Source organism: Gopherus evgoodei, chromosome 7 (genome assembly GCF_007399415.2).
Source record: "Gopherus evgoodei ecotype Sinaloan lineage chromosome 7, rGopEvg1_v1.p, whole genome shotgun sequence".
Classification (NCBI taxonomy): Eukaryota; Metazoa; Chordata; order Testudines; family Testudinidae; genus Gopherus; species Gopherus evgoodei.
Genome location: NC_044328.1, coordinates 103671648 through 103698089, shown reverse-complemented (window position 1 = coordinate 103698089; position 26442 = coordinate 103671648). Strand labels below are relative to the sequence as shown.

The 26442-nt window shown below is 41.1% G+C and overlaps 1 protein-coding gene across 7 annotated transcripts in view; it reads right to left on the bottom strand.

Moving 5' to 3' along the window:
• CACNA2D3 (calcium voltage-gated channel auxiliary subunit alpha2delta 3) overlaps positions 1-26442 on the bottom strand; it is an 828400-nt gene that overhangs the window by 379870 nt on the left and 422088 nt on the right. For all 7 annotated transcript variants that reach the window (XR_004001243.1, XM_030569375.1, XM_030569373.1 and 4 more), the window contains 4 exons: positions 19501-19632; positions 15700-15760; positions 15464-15614; positions 2757-2831 (listed from right to left, as the gene is read on the bottom strand). Coding sequence is in view for 6 of the 7 variants with exons in the window: in XM_030569375.1 (XP_030425235.1) it covers positions 2757-2831; positions 15464-15614; positions 15700-15760; positions 19501-19632 (419 nt within the window). In the remaining variant the exon portion in view is untranslated. The remainder of the gene's footprint in view (positions 1-2756; positions 2832-15463; positions 15615-15699; positions 15761-19500; positions 19633-26442) is intronic.

Below are 26442 nucleotides of genomic sequence, written 5' to 3'. Positions count from 1 at the left end.
TTGCAATTCTCCAGTCATAGGGTGTGACCCTCAACTTTATGAATTCATTAAAAATCCTTGCTATTAGGCTTGCAATTTCATGTGCAAATCCCTTTAATATTATTGGATGGAGAGTATCCAGACCCCCTGAGCTGGTCCCATTAAACTATCTGAGTTTGGCTTCCACCTGAAATTTGGTAATTTCTACTTCCATAGCCTCATTCTCATTAGCCACCCAGCCACTATCCCCAAGCTCCTTATTACTCTTTTTAAAAACTGAGGCAAAGTATTCATTTAGGTGTTGGCCTATACCTAGATTATCTTTAACCTCCACCACATCCTAACTCAGGGGCAAGCAAACTTTTTGGCCTGAGGGCCGCATCAGGTTTCCTATATTGTATGGAGGGCTGCTTAGGGGAGGGGGTTGTGTCCCAGCCCCACCTCCTAGCTGCGCCCCCCGGGACTCCTGCCCAATATCCACATCCACCCCTATTCTCTGACAGTCCCTCTGGGATCCCTGCGCCATCTACAAACCCCACTCCCTGTCCCCTCGACCCCCGCTGCCCCATCCAACCCCTCCTCTCATTCCTGATGGCTCCCCCGGGACCCCTGCCCTATCCAACCACCCCTTCTCCCTGTCCTCTGACTGCCCTTGGAACCCCTGCCGCCTCATCCAACCTCCCTCCCCCGACTTCCTGACTGCCCCCATTCAACCCCTGCTCCCCCCGACCACCATCCACATCCCCGCCCCCTGACCACCACCCCAAACTCCCCTGCCCTCTATCCAACCCCTCATGCTTCCTGCCCCCTTACTGAGCTGCCTGGAGCACTGGTGGCGCTACAGCCGCGTCGCCTGGCTGGAGCCAGGCCACGCTGCCGCCGCCACCACCACACAGCACAGAGCATCGGATCAGGCTGGGCTCTGTAGCTGCATTGCCCCAAGAGTTCACAGCCCCGCCGCCCAGAGCATTGCGCCAGCGGCAGACCGAGTGAGCTGAGGCTGTTGGGGAGAGGGGATAGCAGGGGAGGGGCCAGGGGCTAGCCTCCTGGGCCAGGAGCTCGGGGGCCTGGCAGGACAGTCCCACGGGCCAGATGCGACCTCTAGGCCATAGTTTGCCCACCCTTGTCCTAACTAGTTAGTGGTCCCTCTTCTTCTTTTGTTTTCTTTTAACTTATATGACTAAAGAATCTTTTACTATTGGTTTTAATTTCCTTTTGCAAGGTTCAGCTCTTCTTGTCTTTTGGCAGTTCTCACATTTTCTCCCCATTTTCTGATTTCAAAGGGACAAGGAATATCTGGGGCAAACATGAGGGTAATGATTGGAAACAAACTGGCCTGAAATATTACTATGAATAAGTCACATTGTATCTTGAGAGCAACTTGGAACAAAAATCCAAAAGGTATAGGCCAAGATTTTCAGAAGTGATTAGTGGATGTCCAACCTCAGATACCTTAAAGGGATCTGATTTTTCAGAGGGTGGCTGCTCAGTACTTTCTGAAAATCAAATCCCTTAAAATCATTTATGCAAACTTTTTGGACACTCATTTAACGGGTTAATTGTACTTGTTGCATCTTCTCTGTTATGAATGGGTGTCTAAATATAGCAGTTCTGAGAGTTTCTTTAGCAAAGCTTTAATTCCTTGAATTTAACAGGTTTAATGTCACTTTTAAATCCTTCACTTATTACTCCATCTAGAAGAAAGTTTGAAAATATTTGGCTAGAATGTTAAAACTTTTATTTCTTTAAAAATTATGATCAATGAAGTCACAGCTGAATTTCTGTGGATGTCAAAATGGCCTTAATGAAAAACAAAAAAGTCACAGCCTAGCTCACAAAAAACAAGTTTTAGGCAATAATTTTATTGCTTGTGGATAGTATATTTTACACAAATTGATACAGACATGAACACTTCTGAGATCGACTGTTCCATTGCCTGACTGATTTCACTGTTTGGAATCTGCCCCACCCTCCACTCTTTCCATTATTTAGCTTGATTTTTCATCATACTAGCTGCAGGCCATTTTCCATTGTTTTGCTCCTTTTGACCATCCTGTCTACAAAAAACCGCACAATTTCAATTGGCATAATTCTTTTTACCTTCACTTACCAAGAATTATTGTGTACCTTTGCTGGTGTGGGATGGACACATTAAGATGGTAGGCAAAATATCCTATACAGTGTCTGATCCCACAGTCTTTATTCAAATAAAACTCTTACTGAAGTCAAAATAAATGTTCCCTGAGAAATGACTGAAGGATTATGTTTGAAATTTGCACAGTGTTTTGAGAACTTTCTAGAAGAACACCATTATTATAATTTTTGACAGTCTGGCACATAAGGCTGAAACTTCAGTGTTACATAGAGAAACTACCGTTGCTTTCATTTGTTTAAAGATTTTTGTTTTAACATTCCTCTTTGCGTATAAATATGGTATCTGATTCTATGTAAATTTTGAGAACAGTGGGACAGTTATAATTTAAAGCAATTTAAACCAGTATGGTGTGATTTGAAAAAAAAAGTGACTAAACTTTATTAATAGCTTGCAGTTTCTATTGAAATTATTTATATATTATTCCAATAAGCTTATTTGCTCAAAGTAACCAAGTGAACATTTTTTTCTTACCTGCGGAGTCACATAACAGACTATTTTTAAATGGGACAAGAACAATTAATGTAATAAGTTCTAATAATGGGATCTGGTTATTTTTAAAAATATCATTATAATACAGTGATATGCATCACATCCTTTTTGCTTTGTTACTCTCATTCCTTACCTCTTTGTTGGCTCTGTCTGCTTGTACTAATGTTCCATTCAAACACGGTTCTACATAGTGAAGTTCTTCATTATACTGTGGGGGGAGTGGGAAGATGGAAAATTTAATTAAAGACTTTAAAAGATGCAATTTATTTTAATGATTTAGAGCTACAGTAAAAATGCATATAAAGTAAAACAATAGAATTCAATTCATTTTAAAAAAGCGGGCATGGGATTTTTTTTTCTTCATATCATTCTTAGTATTTCAAAGGCTGGAATTTTAAAAAAGGGAGAACCTACTTGATTGAATGCCAGAATACAGGTAGGTTTAGTGAGTACTGTACATAATTAAATAAACCACACTATAGCAAAAGATACAAATGTTCTGAGTCTTAGGAAGACTGGCTGACAGAAAAACCTCCCAGGTTGGAATCTGGATAGTATTAAGAATTCAATGCTGATACAGTTCCAGCCTTAATTCCCAATCCTCTGCTTCATTTTGAGCAAACACTGACAAATATTTGAGTCAAGATATGACACATTTTGGGGGGATGGTATTGTAGGAACTGAGCCAAAGCTCTATGAATCTGAAACCATTCTGGAAATGTTTGAAAGTGATCAGAGATTGGCAGTCTTTGTAAAACTAGCTTCAATCACTTGGGCCCAGAGTTTTAAAAGGTATTAGGTGTTGCTCCACTCACTACTGCAAGGTCTATGTGACTTAGATGGCTACGGTCTAGTCTGCACTACAGAGCTAGGTTGACATAAGGAGCTTATGTCAACCTAACTATGGAAGTGTCAACACTTAAATTTCGCTCCAACTGACGTAACTGCCCCCCTATGCCGACTTAAGAACTCCACCTCTATGTGTGGCATAGCGTCAAGGTCGATGTAGTTAGGTCAACACAGTGACAATCTGCACAAGTGCTCCTGGAGGACATGTACTGCCGATACAAGGAGCAAAGCAGAAACATGCACAAGTGATGTAATTACTGTGGTGGCTGTATGCCAATGTAAATTAGGTCCACTTAATTTTGTAGTGTAAATGTGGCCTAAGTCCCATTTTCAAAAGTGAACTAAGCATTGAGGATAGTAAGTCCTATTGACGACCAGGGAGATGTATGTGCCTCAGCTTTTGAAAACTGGACTTAGCTGTCTAATTCATTTAAGTTGAAAGCCTCAAAAGTATTTAGGGTCCTAACCACCACTGATCTGAGCCTTAGGCCTTGCAACCCTGAGCAGAGAATGCCAAAATACCTTTTAAAAACTGGGTATTAGTCTCACAGCATGAACGTTACCCCTATTCTTCCTTTTCTGTTTGTTCTTCTGCAGAGGTGTCAGAAGCCAAAATATGGAGGGGGAAGACTTCATGCTCCAGTTCTGCTTGGTTTCACCCCTCAACAGGTATCACGTGAATCAGTAGAATAACCATGACAGCCAATGAAAGAGGACAGCGAGTTCAGCCAAAAGTATTCAGAGAAAACATTTCATATGATTAATGTAAGTACTCACTTCGCCTCTCTCCATCTCAAAGAGAATAAAGAGAGTCTTACAATGATTCATTGCAAAAGTGCTGCTAAAACAAGGTTCTTCCCACATTACAAGTCTGCATTGTCCATGTCTGGCTGGGACTCTGGATTTATTCTACATTCTCTTCAGCTTCACACTGCTCCCTTTTCTCATATTCTGTCTCACCCTAGACCCCTACAGCCTTCTCCTTCTTGGACATCAGTCATCATCATTCATGTGGACATTGACTGCAGTGCTCTCTGATTAATTAATTACATGACCGTTAGTGCATGGGGCAGGGTATTTAATTTGATCAGAGCCAAACTATTCTGGAGGCATTGTGCCAAATTCTGTTGTCAGTTATACACTAGTATAACTCTCAAGTAACTACACTCACTGACTGCAGTGGCTATAATCTGCATTCAAACTGAGTAACAGAGTAATTGGATTATTGTATCAATGGCATGTGCTAGCTGGTCAGCGATTCCCCGTTCTGCAGCTAGTGTGCATACATCCCTAATTATTGTAATGCAGTCAGTATCAATCCATTCTGAGGTTTCCTATGCACACTGTGACAAAGTTCCTCCTCTGCCTTGGTGGATCCTGCGCTTTCTGGAAGATTTGCTTGCCTCAGAGGTTCATGGCAGTCCTCAGTTTGGCCACTTTTGTTAGTGGCACAAACCTGACATTCACTCAGATAACCTCATCACTGGCCAGCATGGGGGAAAGGGAAAACAATCTCCGCCGTCTCTGTTGTCCCACCTAGTGGGTCAGAGACAGGCCAAATCCCTTTCCAAATTAGACCTTACCCTCTGGTGTGTCTCACAGACCAGGTCAACTCCTCCTGTGTCAGATAGGGAGTTTGGGGGGAAGGAGGAAACCTGGGCCCGCCCTCTACTCCGGGTTCACTGGCCCTGCTGGAAGGCGACTGTCTGCCAGGCTGAGCCGCCAGGGCTGGTCCTGGAATGGGGAATTGCTCAGGCCCCTCGGGCATGGTGCAATCACCAGGCCAGGGACTGCCCCAGCCAGGCTCCCTCAGGGCCCCCTTTCCTGGAGGGGCCTAGCCAAGTCCCCCACTCTCTCCCTGTCATAACCTAGTCCCAGATTTGGACCTTAGCGTCCAAAATATGGGGGTTAGCATGAAAACCTCCAAGCTTAGTTACCAGCTTGGACCTGGTACTGCTGCCACCACCCAAAAAATTAGAGTGTTTTGGGGCACTCTGGTCCCCCCGAAAACCTTCCCTGGGGACCCCAAGACCCAAACCCTTGAGTCTCACAACAAAGGGAAAGAAATCTTTTCCCTTCCCCCCTCCAGGTGCTCCTGGAGAGATACACAGAAGCAACCTCCGTGAATCTAAGCAGAGGGAGTCCACCCTCTGTAGTTCCAGTCCTGGAAACAAAAGCACTTTCCTCTTCACCCAGAGGGAATGCAAAGTCAGACTAGTAAATCTAACACACACAGACCTCCCCCTGATTTCTTCCTCCCACCAATTCCCTGGTGAGCTGCAGACCCAATTCCCTGAAGTTCCCCACTAAAGAAAACTCCAACAGGTCTTAAAAGAAAGCTTTATAGAAAAAGAAAGAAAAATACATACAAATGGTCTCTCTGTATTAAGGTGACAAATACAGGGTCAATTGCTTAAAAGAAATATGAATAAACAGCCTTATTCAAAAAGAATACAATTCAAAGCACTTCAGCAATTATAGACATGTAAATAAAAAAGAACATATAAATCCCTTATCTGATCTTTGGTACTCACAACTGGGAAACAGAAGATTAGAAAGCAGGAAATAGAAAAACTTCTCATCCGAGAGAGCATACAGGCAGAAGACAAAGAACTCAGACACACAATTCCCTCCACCCAGAGTTGAAAAAAATCCTGTTTCCTGATTGGTCCTCTGGTCAGGTGGTTCAGATTACTTCTTTCCAGGTGAAAGAGACGTTAACCCTTAGCTATCTGTTTATGACACTCCTCCTCCACCTTCAACTGGCCAACACTGGCCAGGCTTCTGCACCAGTCTGCTCCGGGGAGGCAGGTGGGGCCCCACAGGTGGTGGGAAGCAGAGACTACCTGGAGCCGGAGGTGCACTGGGATCTAGCCAGGGGGCAGAGAGAAGCTGGCAGGTGGGGTCAGGAGATAGAGAGGATCCCATGGCTGGCCAGTGGGCAGGCCAAGAAGAGCAAGTGGATTGGCAGGGTCTCAGGGCACAGTGCAAGCAGAGCAGGCTGGGGCCCCTTCTGAGCATGGGCTGGGCTCCATGATGCCACTGGCACCATTGTAAACCTGGCACTACAGTAACCAAATTGTCTTTCTACTACTGAGCTAGGAAGTTGTAACCATTTCTTTTGGATGTGGGACTTGTTAATGTTACCCAGGCCTTCATAACCTCAAGATTAGACTGTTGCAATTAGATTAGATGTGGGGAACATCTTAAAACCATTTAGAGACTGAAAATGGTGCAGTGTACAGCTGCTTCCTTATTCATTGGAGTACATGACACTAGGGCTCATGGATCTACTCTGGTTGCCTATTGGACTGCAGGTGGAGTTTCAGGTATCGGTTAGGACACATAGAGCCCTAAATGGCAGCTTAGAACCTGCCTCTCCCTTTGTGCCCTATTTCCATTATTACAGTCAGCAAAGGTGCATGAGTTGAATTCTCCTCAATATCAGATAGAGGGAGGGTCTGAGGACTCTGGAACTTGCTCTCTCCCTCTTGGTCCAAAATTGAGGACCTGTAATATTACCCTGCCTGAATCCATCATTAGATAAAAAGGGATTGTTAAAGGAACCAGGTAGAAAAGGTAAAACAATAGCCTAGATAAGGAGCTTCCCTTCAAACAGAATAACCAGGTTTACAGCTATGAAATGGGACTCCTGAGACCCAACACTAGTGACAGGATGCTTGCCAAGGCAAACAATCTGGAGATCAAAAGACATCAATCTGTTAAAAGATCTACCCTATTGAGACCTTGGGTGGGGGGAGAGCTGTCAATGGCTTCAGGCAAACAAAGAGACAGACTGGGAGTCAGGGTGAGCAATAAGCAAGCTGCAACTTGGTGCTCAGGGAGAACAGAGGGGCACCAGGCCCAATTCAGGTCTACTCAGGTCTTACCCACTCTTGGCATTGACAACATGCATGCAGGTTTCTGGCATTTTAAATCCCTTTCTTTAAGCACTGTGTACTTTTTTCCAAATAAATCACTTTGTTTTTGAAGAACTTGCCTCTCTACTTACACTCACAAAGGGAAACTCTGACAGGTACCAAACTCCCTGGTCTTGCTAGGTATCACAGCAGGCTATCAGGGACATGCAATCCAGAGACCCAGACAAAAAAAAAGTGGGGGCATGGGCTTGCTACTTGAAAGGGGTTCACCTAGGGGACTGGCAAACGGACTCAGAAGGGAAAGCCTATCATAGGACTGTGTATTACTGAATGAGAATCAGTTTTATAAAATATGTATAGTGGGTGTAAATAAAGACAAGACTGCATGTTACTGGGGCATAAGCCAAACCACATCTACAAAAACCCCATGTAAGAAAGAAGGGTAGTTACAAAAGGTGCCAAAAGCCACGAATTCCCATTATTAGGAGCCATACAAACCCTTGAACCAAGTACCAAGAAAAAAATAGTTACCTACAGTTTGGTATTCATCAAACCACTCAATAACATTAATGATCCTGTACCAACTGACTTACGATTGTCTGTGTCATAAACAGATGGTTAAGGGTTAATGCCTCTTTTATCTGTAAAGGGTTAAAAAGTTCACCTAGCCTAGCTAACACCTGACCAGAGGAACCAATGGGGGAACAAGATGTTTCAAAAGGAAGGAGGGAAGTTTTTCCTTTGTTTAGAGTTTCAGTTTCAGCCGGAGTGAAAAAGATCAAGGAACCAGCCTCTTATCAGAGTAGTAAGTTTTAGAAAGGAATAAATAGGTTTATGTTTATTTCTTTGTAAACTGTCTTATGCAGTTAGAGGTAGAATCAAATTGGGTATTGGGGTATTTTTTTGTGTAACTAAATTTGTGCCCAGGGGAACCTCCTCTGTGTTTTGAATCTGTTGTCTGTGAGAGTAGCTGGTATGCTACTCTCCCCCAAAGGGTTTTCTTTTACCTTTCTTTTCTCTAATTAAAAGCCTTTTTCTTAATACCTGATTGATTTTTCCTTGTTTTTAGATCCAAGGGGATTGGATCTGGACTCACCAGGGATTGGGGGGGGGAAGAAGGGGGGATGGTTAATTTCTCCTTGTTTTAAGATCCAAGGGGTTTGGATCTGTCTTCACCAGGGAATTGGTGAAGTCCCCCAAAACTACCCAGGGAAAAAAGTAGTGCTTGGGGGATGGTGGCAGCGATACCAGATCTAAGCTGGCAATTAATCTTAGCAGTGTCCATGCAGGTCCCCACATCTGTACCCTAAAGTTCAGAGTGGGGAAAGAACCTTGACAGTCTGCTTTACCAGCCTTGCCTGATGAAATGCACAACTTCATGTTTAACTGAGCAAGGACATAGAAAATCCATATTTCCCTCATTCAATGTAAAGGTGTCTCTTAACTTTCACATACCCTACCACAACATTAACTGTCTAAAGTAAAAAGAGGAACTTCTGTGGTGAAACATCTGAGTAGTCTTGAGTTTCAATTGTTTTCAATATATTCTCTTCTGTCCCTAGTGTTCCTTGTCTCTACCACACCTAAAATGGGCATCTGATATAATTTGGGCCCTACCAAATTCACAGTCCATTTTGGTCAATTTCATGGTCATAGGATTTTTAAAATAATAAATTTCATGATTTCAGCTATTTAAATCTGAAATTTCAGGGTATTGTAATTGTAGGGGTCCAAAAAGGAATTGGGGGGGATCACAAGGTTATTGCAGCGGGGGGGGGTGCGATATTGCTACCCTTATTTCTGTGCTGCTTCTGGCAGCAGCGCTGCCTTCAGAGCTGGGCAGCTGGAGAACAGCAGTTGCTGGCTGGGAGCCCAGCTCTAAAGGCAGAGCTGCTGCCAGCAGCAGTGCAAAAGTAAGGGTGGCAAGGTATGGTATTGCCATCCCTACTTCTACACTGCTGCTGGCAGGGTACTGCCTTGAGAGCTGGGGGCCCAGCCAACTGCTGCCGCTCTTCTGCTGCCCAGCTCTGAAAGCAGCACAGAAGTAAGGGTGGCAATATCACAACCCCCCTAAAATAACCTTGTGAACACCCTGCAACTCCCAAAAGACCAGATTTCACAGTCTGGGATGCATTTTTCATGGCCATGAATTTGGCAGGACCCTAAATATAATAGAGACAGTTTGCCCTGCACCATCCTTTCCCAACTTCTTCTTTAAAATCTCAATATGATCTTTTCTCCCTGGCAATTTACAATGAAAAAAATTGTTCAAACCCAAATTAAATTTTTGACATTGCTGGAGCAAAGTAAAATGGGTGAGCAGCTGATCACCAATTGACTCTAGCCAGAAACATTTACCCAGAGAGAGAGATATGTAACCTGGTATATCCTCCTGCAACAGCTGCTCTTTTTTGTGGAAAGTGAGGCTAGAAACATGTGTCTGTTATAATCTGTATGCACAGTTATACTGTATGATCACATAATATTAATGTTTGAAAATATGGCTTGAGGTGAGCGTCCAGCAAAGGTAAGTTAGCAGCTTCCATTCAATCAGTTTCCAAATTCCTCTCTTAAGAGATCTAAAACAAAATCCACACAGAGAGACAATGAAATTCACCTCTGCTGTACAGAGCCAAGATGAGGCCTTCCATTCTATTTACACCCAGATTAGGGCTGCACAAAGATCCCTGGACAGCCTGACATGGGGCATTACCATAGGCTCAAATCAGGGGAGCTGCAATTTTTTATTTATATGATTCCTCTATCTCACCACTCTGTACAAGTAGCACAGAATCTGTAGCAACAGTACCAGCCCAAAAGCAGGAACAAACATATTACAACCCTAGATGTTGGCTCAGGTTTGGTTAAGGAGGTGAAATCCAACCGTCTACATTTCAGTGGCACAAAGCCTGATTTATTCAATCAGGCTGAAGCGAATTTCACTCTTCATCATTCTGAATGAGTAAGGCTTCAAATGATGCAATTCTGAACGACCACAACAAATTCTGTTGATATGGTTACAATGGAAATTCTGCACATTAAAAACTGGGGGTCTTATTGCTGTGCCTTGAACTCACCAACAATGATCTCCTCTAATCAACTTTGCTACAAATCATTTGGCTGAGGCATTTAAATTGATTTAACAATCTCATCCCAGTTAGTATTTTGTTCATTTCATGTATGGGTTATGATTCTGAAAAGCATTTTTCAAATTTCAGCATTGGACAGAATTAGCACTCTGGTTTTTATGATAATATTGTTAATTTAATGCATGACTTAGAGTTATACTTCAAAGCAAATGGAAAAAATATGTCTGTTCTCTTGTTGTTGCAGACATCTCTGTTCATGCACTGATGATCTGACCTTAAATTTTAACTTAGACTGCACAAAATCACTCCCATTTTTCAACAATACTTTTGTAATTCAATCATCTAGTCCATCAATTTTGGATAGGTTTTGCAATAACCTACCCATGAAAGCAAAAACAATTTTTAACATTATCTTTTTATGTTTATTTTCTGGAAAGACCTGCATTGCACTCTTTTGTGTTCTATATACACAGATATATTTAGAAAATAATTTAGTAAAGGATTAAACAGGCCATATATATCATATATATATATATACCCTGTCTATTAAAATATTTTTTACTATCCCATCTTATGCATACTTCAATTAACTGAATTTTTAATGATGTTTATGTATAGTGACCATAACTCGTTTTCAGTCAGGCTTTAGCCCTTCATCTGCTCCAAGCCCTCTCCTTCCTGCCTTATCTTACTTTCTTTCACTGATATGGTTGCTGACCCTCTCCATGGTTTCCTCTCCTCTGCTTGATTCTTTTGGCCCTCTCCCATTGCAAGATCCATCCTGCCAATCCTGACTCCTGGCTTGCCCCCAACATGTGCCTCTTCACTTCCTGCTCTTATGCTGCAGTGTTATTGGTAGAAATCCTATGGCCAGGCTGACTTCCTCTACTATGAATTCATTCTCTTCCCTTCCAGTTCTGCCATCTTCCTAACTAAGCAATTCTACTTCTCCAACTTAATTGAATTCCATACCCTTAATCCCAGACAACTTTTTGTCACATTTGATGCAGTTCTCAAACCTTCCCCTCCTCCTGTCTCCACTTCTCTCTCAACACAGATTCTTGCTGATTTCTTCCAAGAAAAAGTTGATAAACACATGACCTTCCCCTTCCCACTGCCTCTTCTTCTCTTCTTCCTTTTCCTCCTGCAACTCTCTCCTCCTTCTCCGATCACAGACACAGATGTTTCTCAAATGCTCCCCTCTCTAACCTCTCCATTTGCTCCAATTACCCCATCCCATCTCTTGATTACCCTTGTGTCTATTCTCATCTTTTCACTTTTCTCCTCAAACTCTCACTCTCCTCTAGCTCTTTATATTCGTATTACAAGCGCACACTAGTCCCTCCCATCTTAAAAAAAATCCCCAAAACACCCTTGAGCCCACTTGCCTCTCCAGAAACTGCCCCAACCTCCCTTCTGCCTGTCCCCCATTCTCTTGTCCTGCTACACCTTACATCTGAGTAATCTTATTCATGAATTCAACTACCATCTCTGTGCTGGTGACTCACAGATCTACCACTCTGCTGCAGACCTATTTCCTTCTGCCCAAACTAAAATCTCAGCCTCTCACTCTGATATGTCCTAGTGCCAGGGTTTTCAACTAGGGTCACAAGGTTATTACATGGGGGGGTCGCAAGCTGTCAACTTCCACCCCAAACCCCGCTTTGCCTCCAGCATTTATAATGGTGTTAAATATATAAAAAACTATTTTAACTTATAAGGGGGGGGGCCACACTCAGAGGTTTGCTATGTGAAAGAGTTCACCAGAAAAAAATTTGGGAGTCACTGTCCTAGTGGAAGTCTAGCTATCAGGTCAAGTACAACATGGTTCTGCCAAAAGATCTGCCCACTACCTCCTTTTAGGATCACTACAGACACTAGTTGCTCAGGATCATTGTCCAGGCATCATCTTCAACTTGGATTTGTCTCTCTAGGTGCCCACATTCAAGCTGTCTATAAATCTTGCCGATTCCTTCTGAACAACATCTTTAAGATATGGCCTCTCCTATCCATCCATACAGTTAAAAATTTCATCCAGGCTCTCATCATCTCTCGTCTCAATTACTGCAACATCCTTTTCTCTGGACTTGACACTGTAATCTTACCCTACTCATGTCCATTTAAAATACTGTTACAAAGATCATTTCCCTAGCCCATCACACTGACGATGTCATCCCTCTCTTTGCATCCTCTACTGGTTCCCCCTTTCTTAGTTGCATCAAATATAAGCTATTTCTCTTCACTTTCTAGGATCTTCACAGCCTATCCCCCCAACATATCATCTCTCTTTCACTACTGAGATGTTGACTCTTATGTCCAATCAGCCCTGTATGTACACCAGCAAATGTATGTCCTCATATATGTATACTATGGTAACTCGGGGGATAAGTATCACATACAATTTTCACATGCCAGCCTCCGTTTTCAAGCAAGCACCTGTGTTTTCTCCCATGCTGCCCCTCATGCTTGGGAGGAGCTCCCAATAAGCATCTGCAAAACTACCTTATTATCCTGCTTCACAACCCTCCTTAAAATTCTCCTTTTCTGTGATGCCTACAAAAAACTTGAAAACACAGTTAAGCAACTGGTGTGTGGAGATGCCACTGCCAATCATGTTGACTAATATTCTCTCCTTGTTTCCTTGAACTCCCCCATGTGTCTGTCTGTACCACCTGCTGTTTCCTGTTCTATACAGACTGTAGGCTCGTTTGGTTCTGTGTTTGTACAGTGCCTAGTACAAGGGGTCGCGGTCCAAGGCAAGAGCTCTTGAGCATGAACACAAATCATCATCAGTGGATTCAGTTTTGTGTCTACAAATAAATGTGGATCCAAAATCTGCAGGCACAAACCAAAGCAGTTTGATATCTAACTCCCTGTTTGTCTAAGAGGCTATCGTATAGAATGTAATATAAAAATATTATGCTCAAATCATATAAAATGCCTACAAATTAAAATAAAAATGGTTTTTAAAGTGTTTGACACTCTCTTAAATGAAGCATTTAGTAACTCTATAGTTACAATAATAATACAATCTCTAAATCTCTTTGGAGTTCCTGTAATAAACCAAGCATGCAGTAACTTTAGAATTATAAAAGAGTAAGTATATAGTTGCTATAATAAGTTAAGCAACTTGCAGCTGTATGGTTATTGTACAGAAGTAAAGTGTTCTATCATAGCTTTATTGCAAAGTCACTAGTTTTTATACATTTTTCTAGATAGATCGGTCTATTGGCTTACTCCATTAAGAAAATTATTTTCATGAAAAGCATTTAATTTTCTTCCTGATTCATTTACAATACCTAACACAACTACTGATAAGCATCATGATTACCAACTAAATATGACTCTTTAAATATCTTAATTCTTTAGTTGATACATTTTTGCCACTTAAAACATTATTTAGATTAGTTAAGTTGATCACAGTTTTGTTGAACAATAAACCTTTCTTGGTACAGAATGTAATTATGCCTTCCTCGTCTGCGAGTTTCTGTTAATTATGTAATGAGTAATTAAAGATTAAACGGAAAGATATTCTGAACTAACTTCCTGTTATCTGTTAAAATATAGTAAGTGTTTGGCTATTTAGGGCCTATTTAGTCATTTTACATACAAAAGATCTGCAACATTTTGTACTACATAAAGTGCACTTGCTTGTACCTGAATAACCTCTTGACCATATATTGAATTAAACAGTTTCAAGAAAATCCTAGGTTCGATATATTATGATACTAACAAAGCATTTTTAAAGCTATCAGCAAAGGAACATGTATAATCTATAAAACAAGAGCAGCCACAATCCATAAGTCAAAAAGGCAGCCAACTTTTAGCGCCTGTTCCTGACACTCTTACTCACGTGAGTAGTACCTTTGTGTTTAAGGGTTGCATAATTAGGCTCTTACCTTGTAATTAAAAAAGTTACTGTGCCGTGGAAAATTAACTGCCACATCACATAGAAATAATGACAGCTGTTAATGATTTAATGTATCATCTTTAGTAATGCTGATAATGCACCTCATTCTATTCCTTGCAAAACAATGTCATATCAAAAGATCATATCAGAAACTGATCTAGAATTTAAATAGGGTATATAGTAAATGTATGTCCTCACGTACATATACTATTGTAACTTGGGGATAAGTGTCACATACCAATTTTCACATATAATTTTGCAGACCATTACAGAATGTTGGTGGTGAGTAACATGAATTGCTATATTTGCCATTATTTTGTTGTTGCGTTTACAGTACAGAAAAGGAATGGCTATTAGGAATAAAAGTGAAATGAGACCCACAATAATAATACACAGATCAAAATGACACAGTGCAGTGGGTTCTGCATGTTGTTTTACTTGCTTCATGACTTTTCTGCTTATGCAGTTCTGGAACTCAATTGGCTTGGGGGCTAACACCACCCGTCATCTCTCAGACTGAAAACTTAGACCGTATCTTTGCAAACTTGATGCGAGTATGTTGCAGTCTTAACTAAGGGGCTCTGACAGTACAAGTCTATTGCAACTTATTTTTATGTGCAAAGCATTCCTTAGCTTTCACTCCACTATAGAAAACAGAGAAGAAAGCATCGATAGGGTGGGGTGGAAAGCTGAACAAACAGATTGCATTAAAAAGCTGCATAAAGTCACACACTAGAGTTGTGCTGGCTGCAACTCAGGCAATAACATTAGGTTATTATGGCAGTAATTATTGCAACTCCCAGAATGACATGCAGAAAACTACTTTCTGTTTCAGATGGCAGAGTCATATGTTGGGATCAAAGAGGGAATATGTCCAGAGAATTTTCAGTATGTTAAGTGAAAGCAAGGAATAAAGTTGCTTTGGGAGAAATCCAAAGCGTGTCCAATTACTGAGGTTCAGTGAAATAGCATGCCATTACACAAGTCCTCAATACCTGTCCTCTAAATTCAGTTTATTCATGTACATGCCACGATGTAGAATATGACAAAGAATACAACACAAAACAATTAATTAGAAAAAGAAAGGGAAGAAAAATACTGAGAAACTCACAGCAATTATGTTGAAAAAGTCATCATCTCCAAGGGTATCCAAAATAGATGATACCGTTTGCTTAGCAATTGTCAGACGGAGTCCTTTCATGCTGCCGCTGACATCAACTAAAATGACCACATCTTTTGGAGAAGTAGCTGCCTGTATGTACCTAGACCAAGAAGCAAAATGCAGACTGATCTTATATATTTTTTTAATATTTCTTAAAAACACATTGGTGGTTGACTGTTACCTACCATTTTCGATTTCTGCAGTCAAATGCAATAACTCCATTCTCATCTGGTTCCCATTTAATTCCTGTTTAAAAAAAAAATTAGATTACAATATATCAGAATGTTCATAATACGTGTCTTTGCTACTGGTGAAAGTAGAATTTAAAGGATTCTAATATTTTATTGATTGAGCAGACATGCTTAAATATCACATACAAGGAACTATAGCAGTTGCTGGTCACTGCGGTAGCTAACGCTGGAAAAATACTTTAACAAAATAGGACCATGGGAAATATAATCATCTTTCTTAGCTGCTTTCAGCCCACTGCAGGGTGAAGGCTGCTTCACCACTATTCTGTTCATCACAGTAAAGAATGTGTCTAGAGCCTCACTATGCTTAGCCATGGTAGTTGGCAAGAGTATGATGATGCTAATCAAGTCCATTTCCCCACTACTCTTTCTACCATGACTGAACTTGCCAGGGACTGTCATGCTTGATGGCATCACACACAGGTTGTGTTTCAGACATTTTGTGACAGACCACGTGACTATGATGAGGTAATGTTTCTGACCCGTGGGTCAGAGGAAATATAATACCAGCATTCAAATAAAGAACATCAACAGGCCAGTCCCCCCCTACCCCGTTTTTAAATTGAGATATTTCTGGACTTGCATTCAATCTGTAGCACAATAAAGGATCCTCTTAAAATAACAATGCTAGAATTTCCACTATTGAAATGTCAAGGATCTTAAGGCCTGAACTATAAACTAAAACCTATAGAGAGAGATGTCAGTCATCAGCCAACCACATACATATATACAAACATTGAAGACTTTAGGCTCCAGAAAACAGCCTCTAACCAATCAACGAAAAGAGCAGTTTAACTAGTGGCCTGATCTTGAACTAGGGAGCTTTGTCATTGAAATTAATGGGAGCAGGATATGGTTCTATGTAAGAGCAGAGTCTTATGTAAGAGCCTGTATTCCTTCCGTTGGAGTTTAATGCAACAAATGTATGCGTAAAACAATTCTTTGAGATAATCAGATGGCATCAGACAGAAGATGCCAAGGAAGTGCAAAATAAAAAAAGGAATGAATGAAGAGAAAATATTGCATCAAGCAGAGTACTATCAGAATGATCTGGAGGGTGAATTCTCTTCTTATCTTCTCACACTATTTCAGGTTAAGAAATTACTTATCTTTTTGTGCCTCATGTAATTTTTTCAAGCAGAGAGAGAGCCAGAGACACAGAAACATCCTGTGCGTCCCTAAGCATTTTTTTAATGCCTTGAAACTTATAGAAACGTTTTTCATGCCTTACAGCAAAGGAAATTCTCATCTCTATTAACCTACAGAGAAGGTGTTTGAAACCATGTCATCTGATATGTAGAACTTGACATGATTTCTGGTTTTCTGCTTTATGTCCCACGTTTATCTCACCCCAGGGAGAGATGAGTCTCACAGCACCAGGGAGAGGCTCCCTTTAAGTCAGGGGCAGGAAAACTTTTTGGCCTGAGGGGCACATCAGGTTTCAGAAATTGTATGGACGGCCACTTAGAGAAGGATGTGCCTCCCCACAAAGCCAGGCGTGGCCTAGCCCCTGCCCCCTATGCCCCTCCCCCCGCTTGTTGCCCCCTGACGCTCCCCTGGGACTCCTGCCCCATCCAACCCCCCCACTCCATGACAGCCCCCCTGGGATCCCCACCCCATTGCCCCCCCTTCTCCATGTGCCCTGACTGCCCAGGAACCCCCACCCCTGACAGCCCTCTGCTGCCCCATCCAACCCACCCTCCTTCCTGCCCGTCCATCCAGCCCCCCTTCTCCCTGTCCCCTGACCGCTAGAAACCCCCATCACTGACTGCTCCCCACAACCCCATCCAGCCCCCCCTTCCTTACTGCCTCCTCTGGGACCCCTGCCCCCATTCAACCGTTTCCTGCCCCGTGCCCTGACCACCCCCCGAATTTCCCTGCCCTCTATCCAACCCTCCTCTCCACTCCCTGACCCCTTCCTGAGCTGCCTAGAGCACCGGTGGCTGGTGGCGCTACAGCTGCGCTGCCCAGCGGGAGCCAGACATGCCACTGCGCAGCACAGAGCACCGGGTCAGGCCAGGCTCTGCAGCTGCACTGCCCAGAGCATTGTGCCGGCAGCAGAGCAAGCTGAGGCTGCAGGGAGAGGGGTCGGGGGCTAGCCAGGAGCTCAGAGGAAGCTGAATGTGGCCTGCGGGCCGTAGTTAGCCCACCTCTGCTTTAAGTCATATGAATGAGGAAATTATTAGCAAGGAAAATGCTAATTTTATTTGATTTTGCACAGAAATAAAGATGTGTAGTAATTACTTTTACTTACCACAATATGAAACAGCTCTACTACTCCAAAATTAGGCTTTTTACATTATATTGATAGCTATCTGAGTTCTATTTCTACAGTTGCAATGTTGGCATCATTTCTGCCTGAAGTCACATTTTCATAATTCCCAAGCAAAATTAAAACTTCATTTTTTATTAAAAATTCAAATCCAGCAGAATTAAATAATATCTCATATGATATAGCACTATGCAGAAAAATGCCCCCTGGGTCTTATCTGTTCTCACCAAGAAACATGAGTATACCTATAATTCTCCAAACCTTTTTCCCCACTTACTACATGTGTGTGCTAGCATGTATGCATGTACAGCATTTGCTGGAACCAGTGATATCTCAGCTTGAAATTATGCCAACTCGCTCTGAATTTCTACATGCACAAGATGGACAGTGAGAAAATGTAGGCCTTGCAAATAAGTTTGAAGTTTTGAAATGGCAAAACTGCAAGTACTGGCTCAATTTCTTTTGTAATTTACATTCAGTTGTAGCAATTTCCTGGTTGTCATAATACAAGAAGTTTGCAAACACTAAGCAAAATGCACTAAATTGGGTAAATGTACAAAAAGATGGTGTTTCAGTTTCAGGATAATAACACCTACATTCACCCTCAGTGCTCCCCTGAAGTCACCCACTTAAGGTTCCTGGCTCCCAAATGCCATCTTTCTTGGGCAGAGAACAACTTCTCTCTCTCTCCTTCCCAGGGTTTTAAGGCTGCACATCTCCCTGCCTTACACTGTGATATCCTCAGAAAGCCAGTACGCTTAAAAGCCACCCCCTGTGTTCAGGGCTGGCTTTAGGAACTGCGGGGCCCGATTTGAATACCCGGTGGTGGTCCGGGTCTTTGGTGGCACTTCGGAGGTGAGGGATCCTTCACTTGCTCCGGACCCCCCGCCGTCGAAATGCTGCCGAAGACCCGGAGTGAGTAAAGGACCTCCCGCCGCCGAAGTGCCGCTGAATACCCGGACTGCTGCCAGGTATGTAAAAAAAATTTAAAAATTAAAAAGGTGCCTACGGCACGGGGCCCTCTTAGGCGCAGGGCCCAATTCCTGAGGAATCAGCCTAAAGCTGGCCCTGCCTGTGATAATCATCCCCCATAGAACAGAACACAATCATACATTCAATCCCTGCCCCAGAGTGATACATACACTTAATACAATATGTTCCCACAAAGATACTGCATGCATTTGCAATATCTGTCACACCTGAATTGGGCAAATGTGCAAAAGCAAGTGGCAATATATTTGCTGTTGGACAATTCCCAATTTTTTCACAATTACAAATATTAATTGGGGGGAAAGGGGATAAATATTAATAGCCCTTGCTTTTTTAAAAACTGCTCTAAGAACTCTAAATTAAGTTAATGGAATCTGTGGGTGCTTGCAAAATTCAGGACCTGCAACACTAATTTTTTCAAGGAAACCTGCAGCAATATCACCTGTTCATTTTATTTTAATTAATATGCATACCTGGATACTGTCTAAAAAATCCCTTTGCACTTCCAAAGTACTGCCATATGAGAGAAGGGTCACGGTCAAAGTTATCGACAAACACCTTGTTTAAGGATTCTGACCAAAAGACTCCATTTACGATAGCTGGATCTGAAAAAATAAAGAAGAGTGACACTCAGTTGATACAATCCCTCGCACCATATCATCTTTGGCTGATTCAGTATCTAAAACCATTGGTCTGCAAGTTGTAGTTCATCAGTCAAGTGCTCTCTCTATATGTGGCTCCTATGAAGTCCACAGTTTCAGTGAGTATTTCTCCAGGACTTTCTGGGTCTCACCACCTATTAACTTGGTGTGTACGGGCCTCTGGAAACTATTTTCTCCAGCCTTCATTCCCAACATTCAGGAGATGACCCACAAAACACACTGTCATAAACAGATAGTTAAGGGTTAATGTCTCTTTTACCTGTAAAGGGTTAACAAACAGGGAACCAAAAACACCTGACCAGAGGACCAATCAGGAAACAAGATACTTTCAAATCTCGGTGGAGGGAAGCCTTTGTTTGTGGTTTTTGGGTTTTGCTTTGTTCTCTCTGAGTCCTGAAAGGGACTAGACGTGCAACCAGGTTTCTTGCCGATCTTCCTGCTACAGTCTCTTATATATTCAGAATAGTGAGTATTCAGTAGAAAGGCGGTTATAGTCTTTTGATTTTTTTCTGTATTTTCAAATGTGTAGTTTGCTGGAAGTATTTTAAATTGTATTTTGCTGGGGGGGGGGGGCTTCTCTCTCGTGTCTATAAGCTGAAAGATCCTGTAACTTTTACCATCTAAATTACAGAGACAACTTTTACTTTTTTTTTTCCTTTCTTTTTATTAAAAGTTTTGGTTTTTAAGACCTGTTTGATTTTCTCCCCTTGTTGAGTCTCAAGGGAATTGAGTCTGTACTTAACAGAGAAGGAGAAGGGTGGAATCCCTTTGTTTTAGATTCACGGAGCTTGAATCTGACTATCTCTCCAGGATAGCCCAGGGAAGGAAAGCCTGAGAAGGAGAGAGAAGGGGTTTGAATTACAGTGATCTTCCAGGGTAACCCAGAGAGGGAAAGCCTAGGAGAGGCACTGGTGAGGGAAAGAGTTTACTTTCCTTGTGTTAAGATCCAGGGGATGTGGGTCTTGGGGGTCCCCAGGGAAGGTTTTGGGGGGGACCAGAGTGTATCAGGCACTCCAAGTCCTGATTGGTGGTAGCTATCAGATCTAAGCTGGTAATTAAGCTTAGGGGAATTCATGCTGGTACCCCAACTTTTGGACTCTAAGGTTCAGATTGGGGAAATATACCATGACACACACCTACTCCAAAGAGAGAGAAAACTTCCTTCAGTAGCCAAGAGAGAAGGGTGAGCAGCAAATGAACTTCCCAATCAAACTACCCTCCCAACAGCTAGCAAAGTGTGGAAAGATGGGTGTGATGATGTTATGTTGTACTATAATATAATACTGCATAAATGGACAATGGTGATGAGTCATGATGATGCAATGTCATCATATATTAATACAACATGACAACACAAATATTGGATAAAGTGGCAGGAAGTCAAGATGGGATTATTTTGTCTTTCTCTAACACTCCATTTCTTAATGAAGTTGCTTTGAAGCAGTTACAGGCATACTGACAAACACTTTCAACGCTATTTATGTATTTTACCGAGTGGAAACGTATACATAGGTGTAGAAGATTCAATATATACATCACTGATCTGTGTAAGAGTTCCAAGACATACGTTATAGGTGAGATGTGTTAATTAGAATACATAACAGGAAAGGTCACATCACGATTACTGAATGAATGTACTGTAAAAGTAACAGATTATTAATTACTTTAACTCGTAATTTACACACTTTTAAGGGTCAGGATTTTTCATGATAATATTATTTATGTATTCTGCATGAATGTTTTTGTATTTAGTATGATCACTTTAAGTGTATGTTAAAAGTTTATTTGTGCAGATAACATACATAATATTCATGTCAAAAGACAGATTCTATTTCACCACGTTGTTACCTATGATGTGTACTCTTATATACCAACACTCCTATCTTCGCTAAAATCTTCAGAGTGAGACCCTCTGCATAGTAGTACTTTTTTAGTACAATAGAGTCTCATGTATGTTTTACTTTATAATAATATAGATTATTCAGCATGCACATTAGAAAGTGAAGTGCCTTCCATTTCCTGTTGGAGTACGTAAGCATATTGTGATAAACAAACAAATGCATAGCAAACAGAGCAGAGCACTAACTACTATGTGAAAAAACATGGAGCTTGGATTTTCCAACACTGACTGACCTATTTTTTTATTCCCATAAACAGACTAGTGCATGAAAGCAAACTAAAACAATCCATGTGAGAAGATTTTTTTTCTATTATGTTTGTTTTTTCTTTTGATACAGCATAGTATATTCAACCAGTGACACTTAAAATCCTAAGACACCCTAGTACTTTTTGTATGCTGTAAAGTGGTTGTCATAAAAGTGACAAAGCAAAATTGAATTAATATATTTGGAAGCCAAAATTTTTGAGCTAGATATCACATGTGGTTGTGAAATGAGACATGATAAAGAAAGACGCTCTATATTCCTAATACAACCTGCACCTAAAAGCAATGGTTCCAAAAAGAAAAAACAAAGCTAACTTAAAATCTTAGTTGTAGTATTGTTTTTAAAGGCACGAACACACACACACAACTTGTTCAAGTATTTTAAATAACACTTCCACTAGAAAAATAAAGCTAACTTATATCAGAGCTATAATTAAAAAAAAAAAAAGGGCACATACAACTATCCACTTGTTCAAGTGTTTCATACAATGCTTCCAGAGACTTGTAAAATAATGGCACTCTGCATTGATTTCAGAAGATTGCTTAGAATGTGAATTTTAATGGAGTGGAAAAAAGGAGAATTGTTTTCTATCCTTACATTCATCAAAGAAAAACACCAGGAGAAAAAGGGAAATGTCTCAGCTACACATCTTTGAACTCTGCATTCATCTAAATATTTAGGTTTACATAGAAGGACTGTTGAAAAAGCAAGCTCAACACAGCAGATTTTGTTTTAAAAACATGTCTAGTGGAGTTAAATTTAGTCCTAGAAAATGAAATATTATATTATATATAATATCAAAACCTGTCAAACTAGAGACATACCAAACACAAATTTGAGTTCTCTCCAACAAATCTACTATATGAAAGTAAACCCATGTCACTATACAATGTTGGTGTTGCCTAGAGGTCATTATTCTGTACAGCTGAAAACCTCAAATGTTCACTGGTTTACAGTTACTCCAATAAGTTTCCCTGAAACACCATGGCCTGAAACTCAGGATCATTCTTGCCTACCCTACAAAAATAGGACATCAATTTGGAGAAATAACGATCCTAATCTAACAAGAAAGTAAACCTTGTGTTCAGTCCTAATACAGCATTTAGTGATTAGATGACAAAAGTGACACGTTAAAATTTCAGCCATGTTCTCACCCCACCACATAGACCAACACTATCTTGAATATTGCGATTCTAGTCCCATTGAAACCATGCTAGTTCTGTTGGAGGAGCCAGATTACTATTAAACAGCACAGCTGTTTCAGTGACTCATTGCAGCAGTAGCATAGCTAAGGTGGTCAGGAGTTCAAATCTCACTTGAAACACAAAATTTAGTTTCAGTTCTTTAGGGTTTATTTCCTTTTCTAGGAGCATGTTAAAGGAGATCTCCTCTTCAGAGGGCATGCAAAGCACATGCTCTCAACTTGGCACCTGAGCTCCTTCATGGTCCTTCCTTCAACAGCAAGAACTAATAACCAATCTGAGGCTGGACATCACTGCTTTATGACTTTTAATTTTAAAGGCATTTGGGGGCTTCCTCACAATTTACAACCAGGATTTCATGCCAGAAACATGACATCATACAATTTCAATGATTCACTAGATTTCTTCTATCCTGCATTCCTCAGAGACCCCAAAATCTTATTGCTTGTCTCCACCCTATCCCTAAGGCTCCACATCACACCACCACTCATTCCAGCAGAATAAAACTCAACACAGCTTCATTTGGAGTCTATCTGAGCTCAAGTTCGACATATGGGAGGCCATTTTCTTGCCACCAGACAACTTTACTGGCCCAGGCTGCAATGTTTCAGTGTTATAATATGAAACCGTGAGAGTAAGTATTTGAAAAATTATTTTAAAATAAACAATACTGCAGATAGCAAGTACCAAGGGAAAGTGATGTCTATGAATTAAGACATATTGAAATGCCCATGCTTGTAACTATAGATTACTTAAGGATGAGCTAACAAGAAGTAATTGTTTCAATGAGTGAGTGTGGGTGCGTGTATTGCCACAAACCAGGAAATTCTGATACAATAGGGAAAATTTTACCCACACATGCCTGTTTTAGCATATTTTCTGCATGACATTAATATCAATAATCACAACACATCCAAAGACTGATCACTTAAAAGCATTAATCCAGTGACCCTGAAACTAATCAGAAATGGAGAGGTGCATTAAGCAGGGTGTTTTAAGTAAGAAGCAACAATTAAAAATCTACTATACCCATTAAAAGACAATCAGCTCCTTTAAAATGAATGCGAGATTGTCAAGAGAGGATTTACTGCCTTCCTGCATGTTGCACTTTCATTATGCTGACTGTACTGTTAGTGACACTCTGAGAGTGACCTGAAGGTGACTCTTTATACATCAGCCACTCTTATTTGGAAACATATTAGGCCAGACTCTCTCTCCAGCCCTTTCAATGATGGGCAAGGAAAAGTGAGGTGCAGAAAACTTACCTGCATTATGCCCCTCAATTAAGTCTCTACATTCCACTGAGCACAGTACTCCTGAAGTGCTAGAAACTGCTAAGAGGCCAGGAAGAGAAGGGGCAAAAGATCAGAGCTGCAGGCATGTTCCCTTCATGTGCTGAGAGCTCCGGGAGTTGTGCTGTGGACATAATGACCTTACAGTACTTCTGATGGCATGGCTACATGCCACCCTCAAGGCAGGATGCGCTGCAGTACTGGTACCGTACATTGCTCTGCAGTGTTAGAGGTGCTGTCCTTCAGGGCAGACGTTACAGGGAGAGGGCTTTTTGTATGTCTCTAGAAGCTGTTCTGGCAGAATTTAAAGATCTCATCACCTATTGAATACAATAGGTAATACAACAATTATCTTGATTAATACTTGCTCTCAGTAATGAGACAGATGGCCCAAAACATAGTGGGAACAACAATATTGTATTTCCTTCAGAGTCATTGCACTTCACCATCAGTAGCAAATATTTTATTTCGAAGCTTGCTGAAATAACTAAAAATGCAAAATGCACTATTTAAAATGTAAATCTTAGCCCCTTATCATAGAACTATCTTACCTATTTCCCTGTGCATGTGAATTGCTTGTGAACTAGGTGAATAAAAGGTTTCTTCTAGTGCCAGTCTTCCTCTTCATTCTGTGAATTCCATTTTGGTGCATTCTTTCAGCCGGCACATCTTGCTTGTCTTTGCTGAGCCTTCAGCCCTACTTCTTAGGGTCAATAATATCTGTGACACCTACTTAATTGCTACATGCATTTGTACTGTTCCTTGGTAATTATATTTCAGATTCCTGTCAATGTACCTGTGCCGGAGGGCTGTTTTTATATCAAATATCAATAAAAAAACTGATAGCAGCTACACAAATGGCAATAGAACAAAATCATCCATATCTGCAAGCCAGCCAGAGTAGGAGATGGGAGAATAAAAGAATGTTTTAATTTTATTTTAGAGGTTATTACCACGACATGTCTTTGCAAAACAAAAATAAGATTTATGTTTAAAGTATTCTGGCAGAAGATATTTACATTTATTGTTTTTGAGTTTGCCTTATAGCATCATGCTAATAATTTTTTGTTTACATTCAGCTTTTCGTCCCCCAAATATTCAAAAGAATCTAGTTACCCAATATTGAAATGTAGCTTCTTTGGGGGATGCAAACACCACATGGCAGCAATACACAACAGGACAGGCAGTGGAAAATACTGTTTAGGCAGAATGTAGTTACCAGAATTGGAATTTGTCTAGCACAACAGGCCTGACATATATGTACCATTAGAAGATGTGCCATGAGATTTCGAATGGATCTCAGTTGTAGTTTGGGTGGCACTCCCACAGAGAGAAGCTCGTCCAAATACCAATGAATGCCTGGGTGCTCCTACTTTATGAGTAAGGTGTGCTAGCTGGCAAAGTCATGAACGTGCCCGTTAGAAGCGGTAGATCTCTGGTTTATAGCCATAGATGTCAGTACTGCGTATAAGACCAAGTTCTGGTACGAGACTTAAAATCCAACATACTTGTAGCTCAAAGGGTGACAGAACTACCAGCTAAGCCAGGCTGACACTGACAACATATTTAGTCTGATGATGTTTTAAAAATAACAAATCAATCACATCACTGGCACACAGATCACCAGTATAACGATTATTCTAGCCAGCACTTAAAATAGTGCTTTGTGTCTTCAGAGCACTGTCCAAAAGAAAAACCTAATAAATCCTTCACAATGCCCCTGTGATGTAGTTAAGTAACACCCAGTGTCACAGGAGCCTGAGAGCCTGTAATGACATTAAAATAGAATTTGCTCTTGAACACAGAAAATCTTGAACTACTCTAAACTGAAATATGATAAATTAATACATTTTTATGTAATTGTGTGCACAGACAATGCACCTCTCCTCTGAGGATCTCAAAGTGCTTTACGAACGTATATGAAGTCTCAACATCTCTGCAAGATAGATAAAGGATATCACCCCACTCTATACAGGGGTGCAGCTTATCTCTGGGGTGCGTGGTAACAGACAACAGTGTAAGACAGGAAGTGGTGAATACCATATCTATTTAAAAGTAGAGGAGGTATTTAGACATTTACAAATGAATTACCCA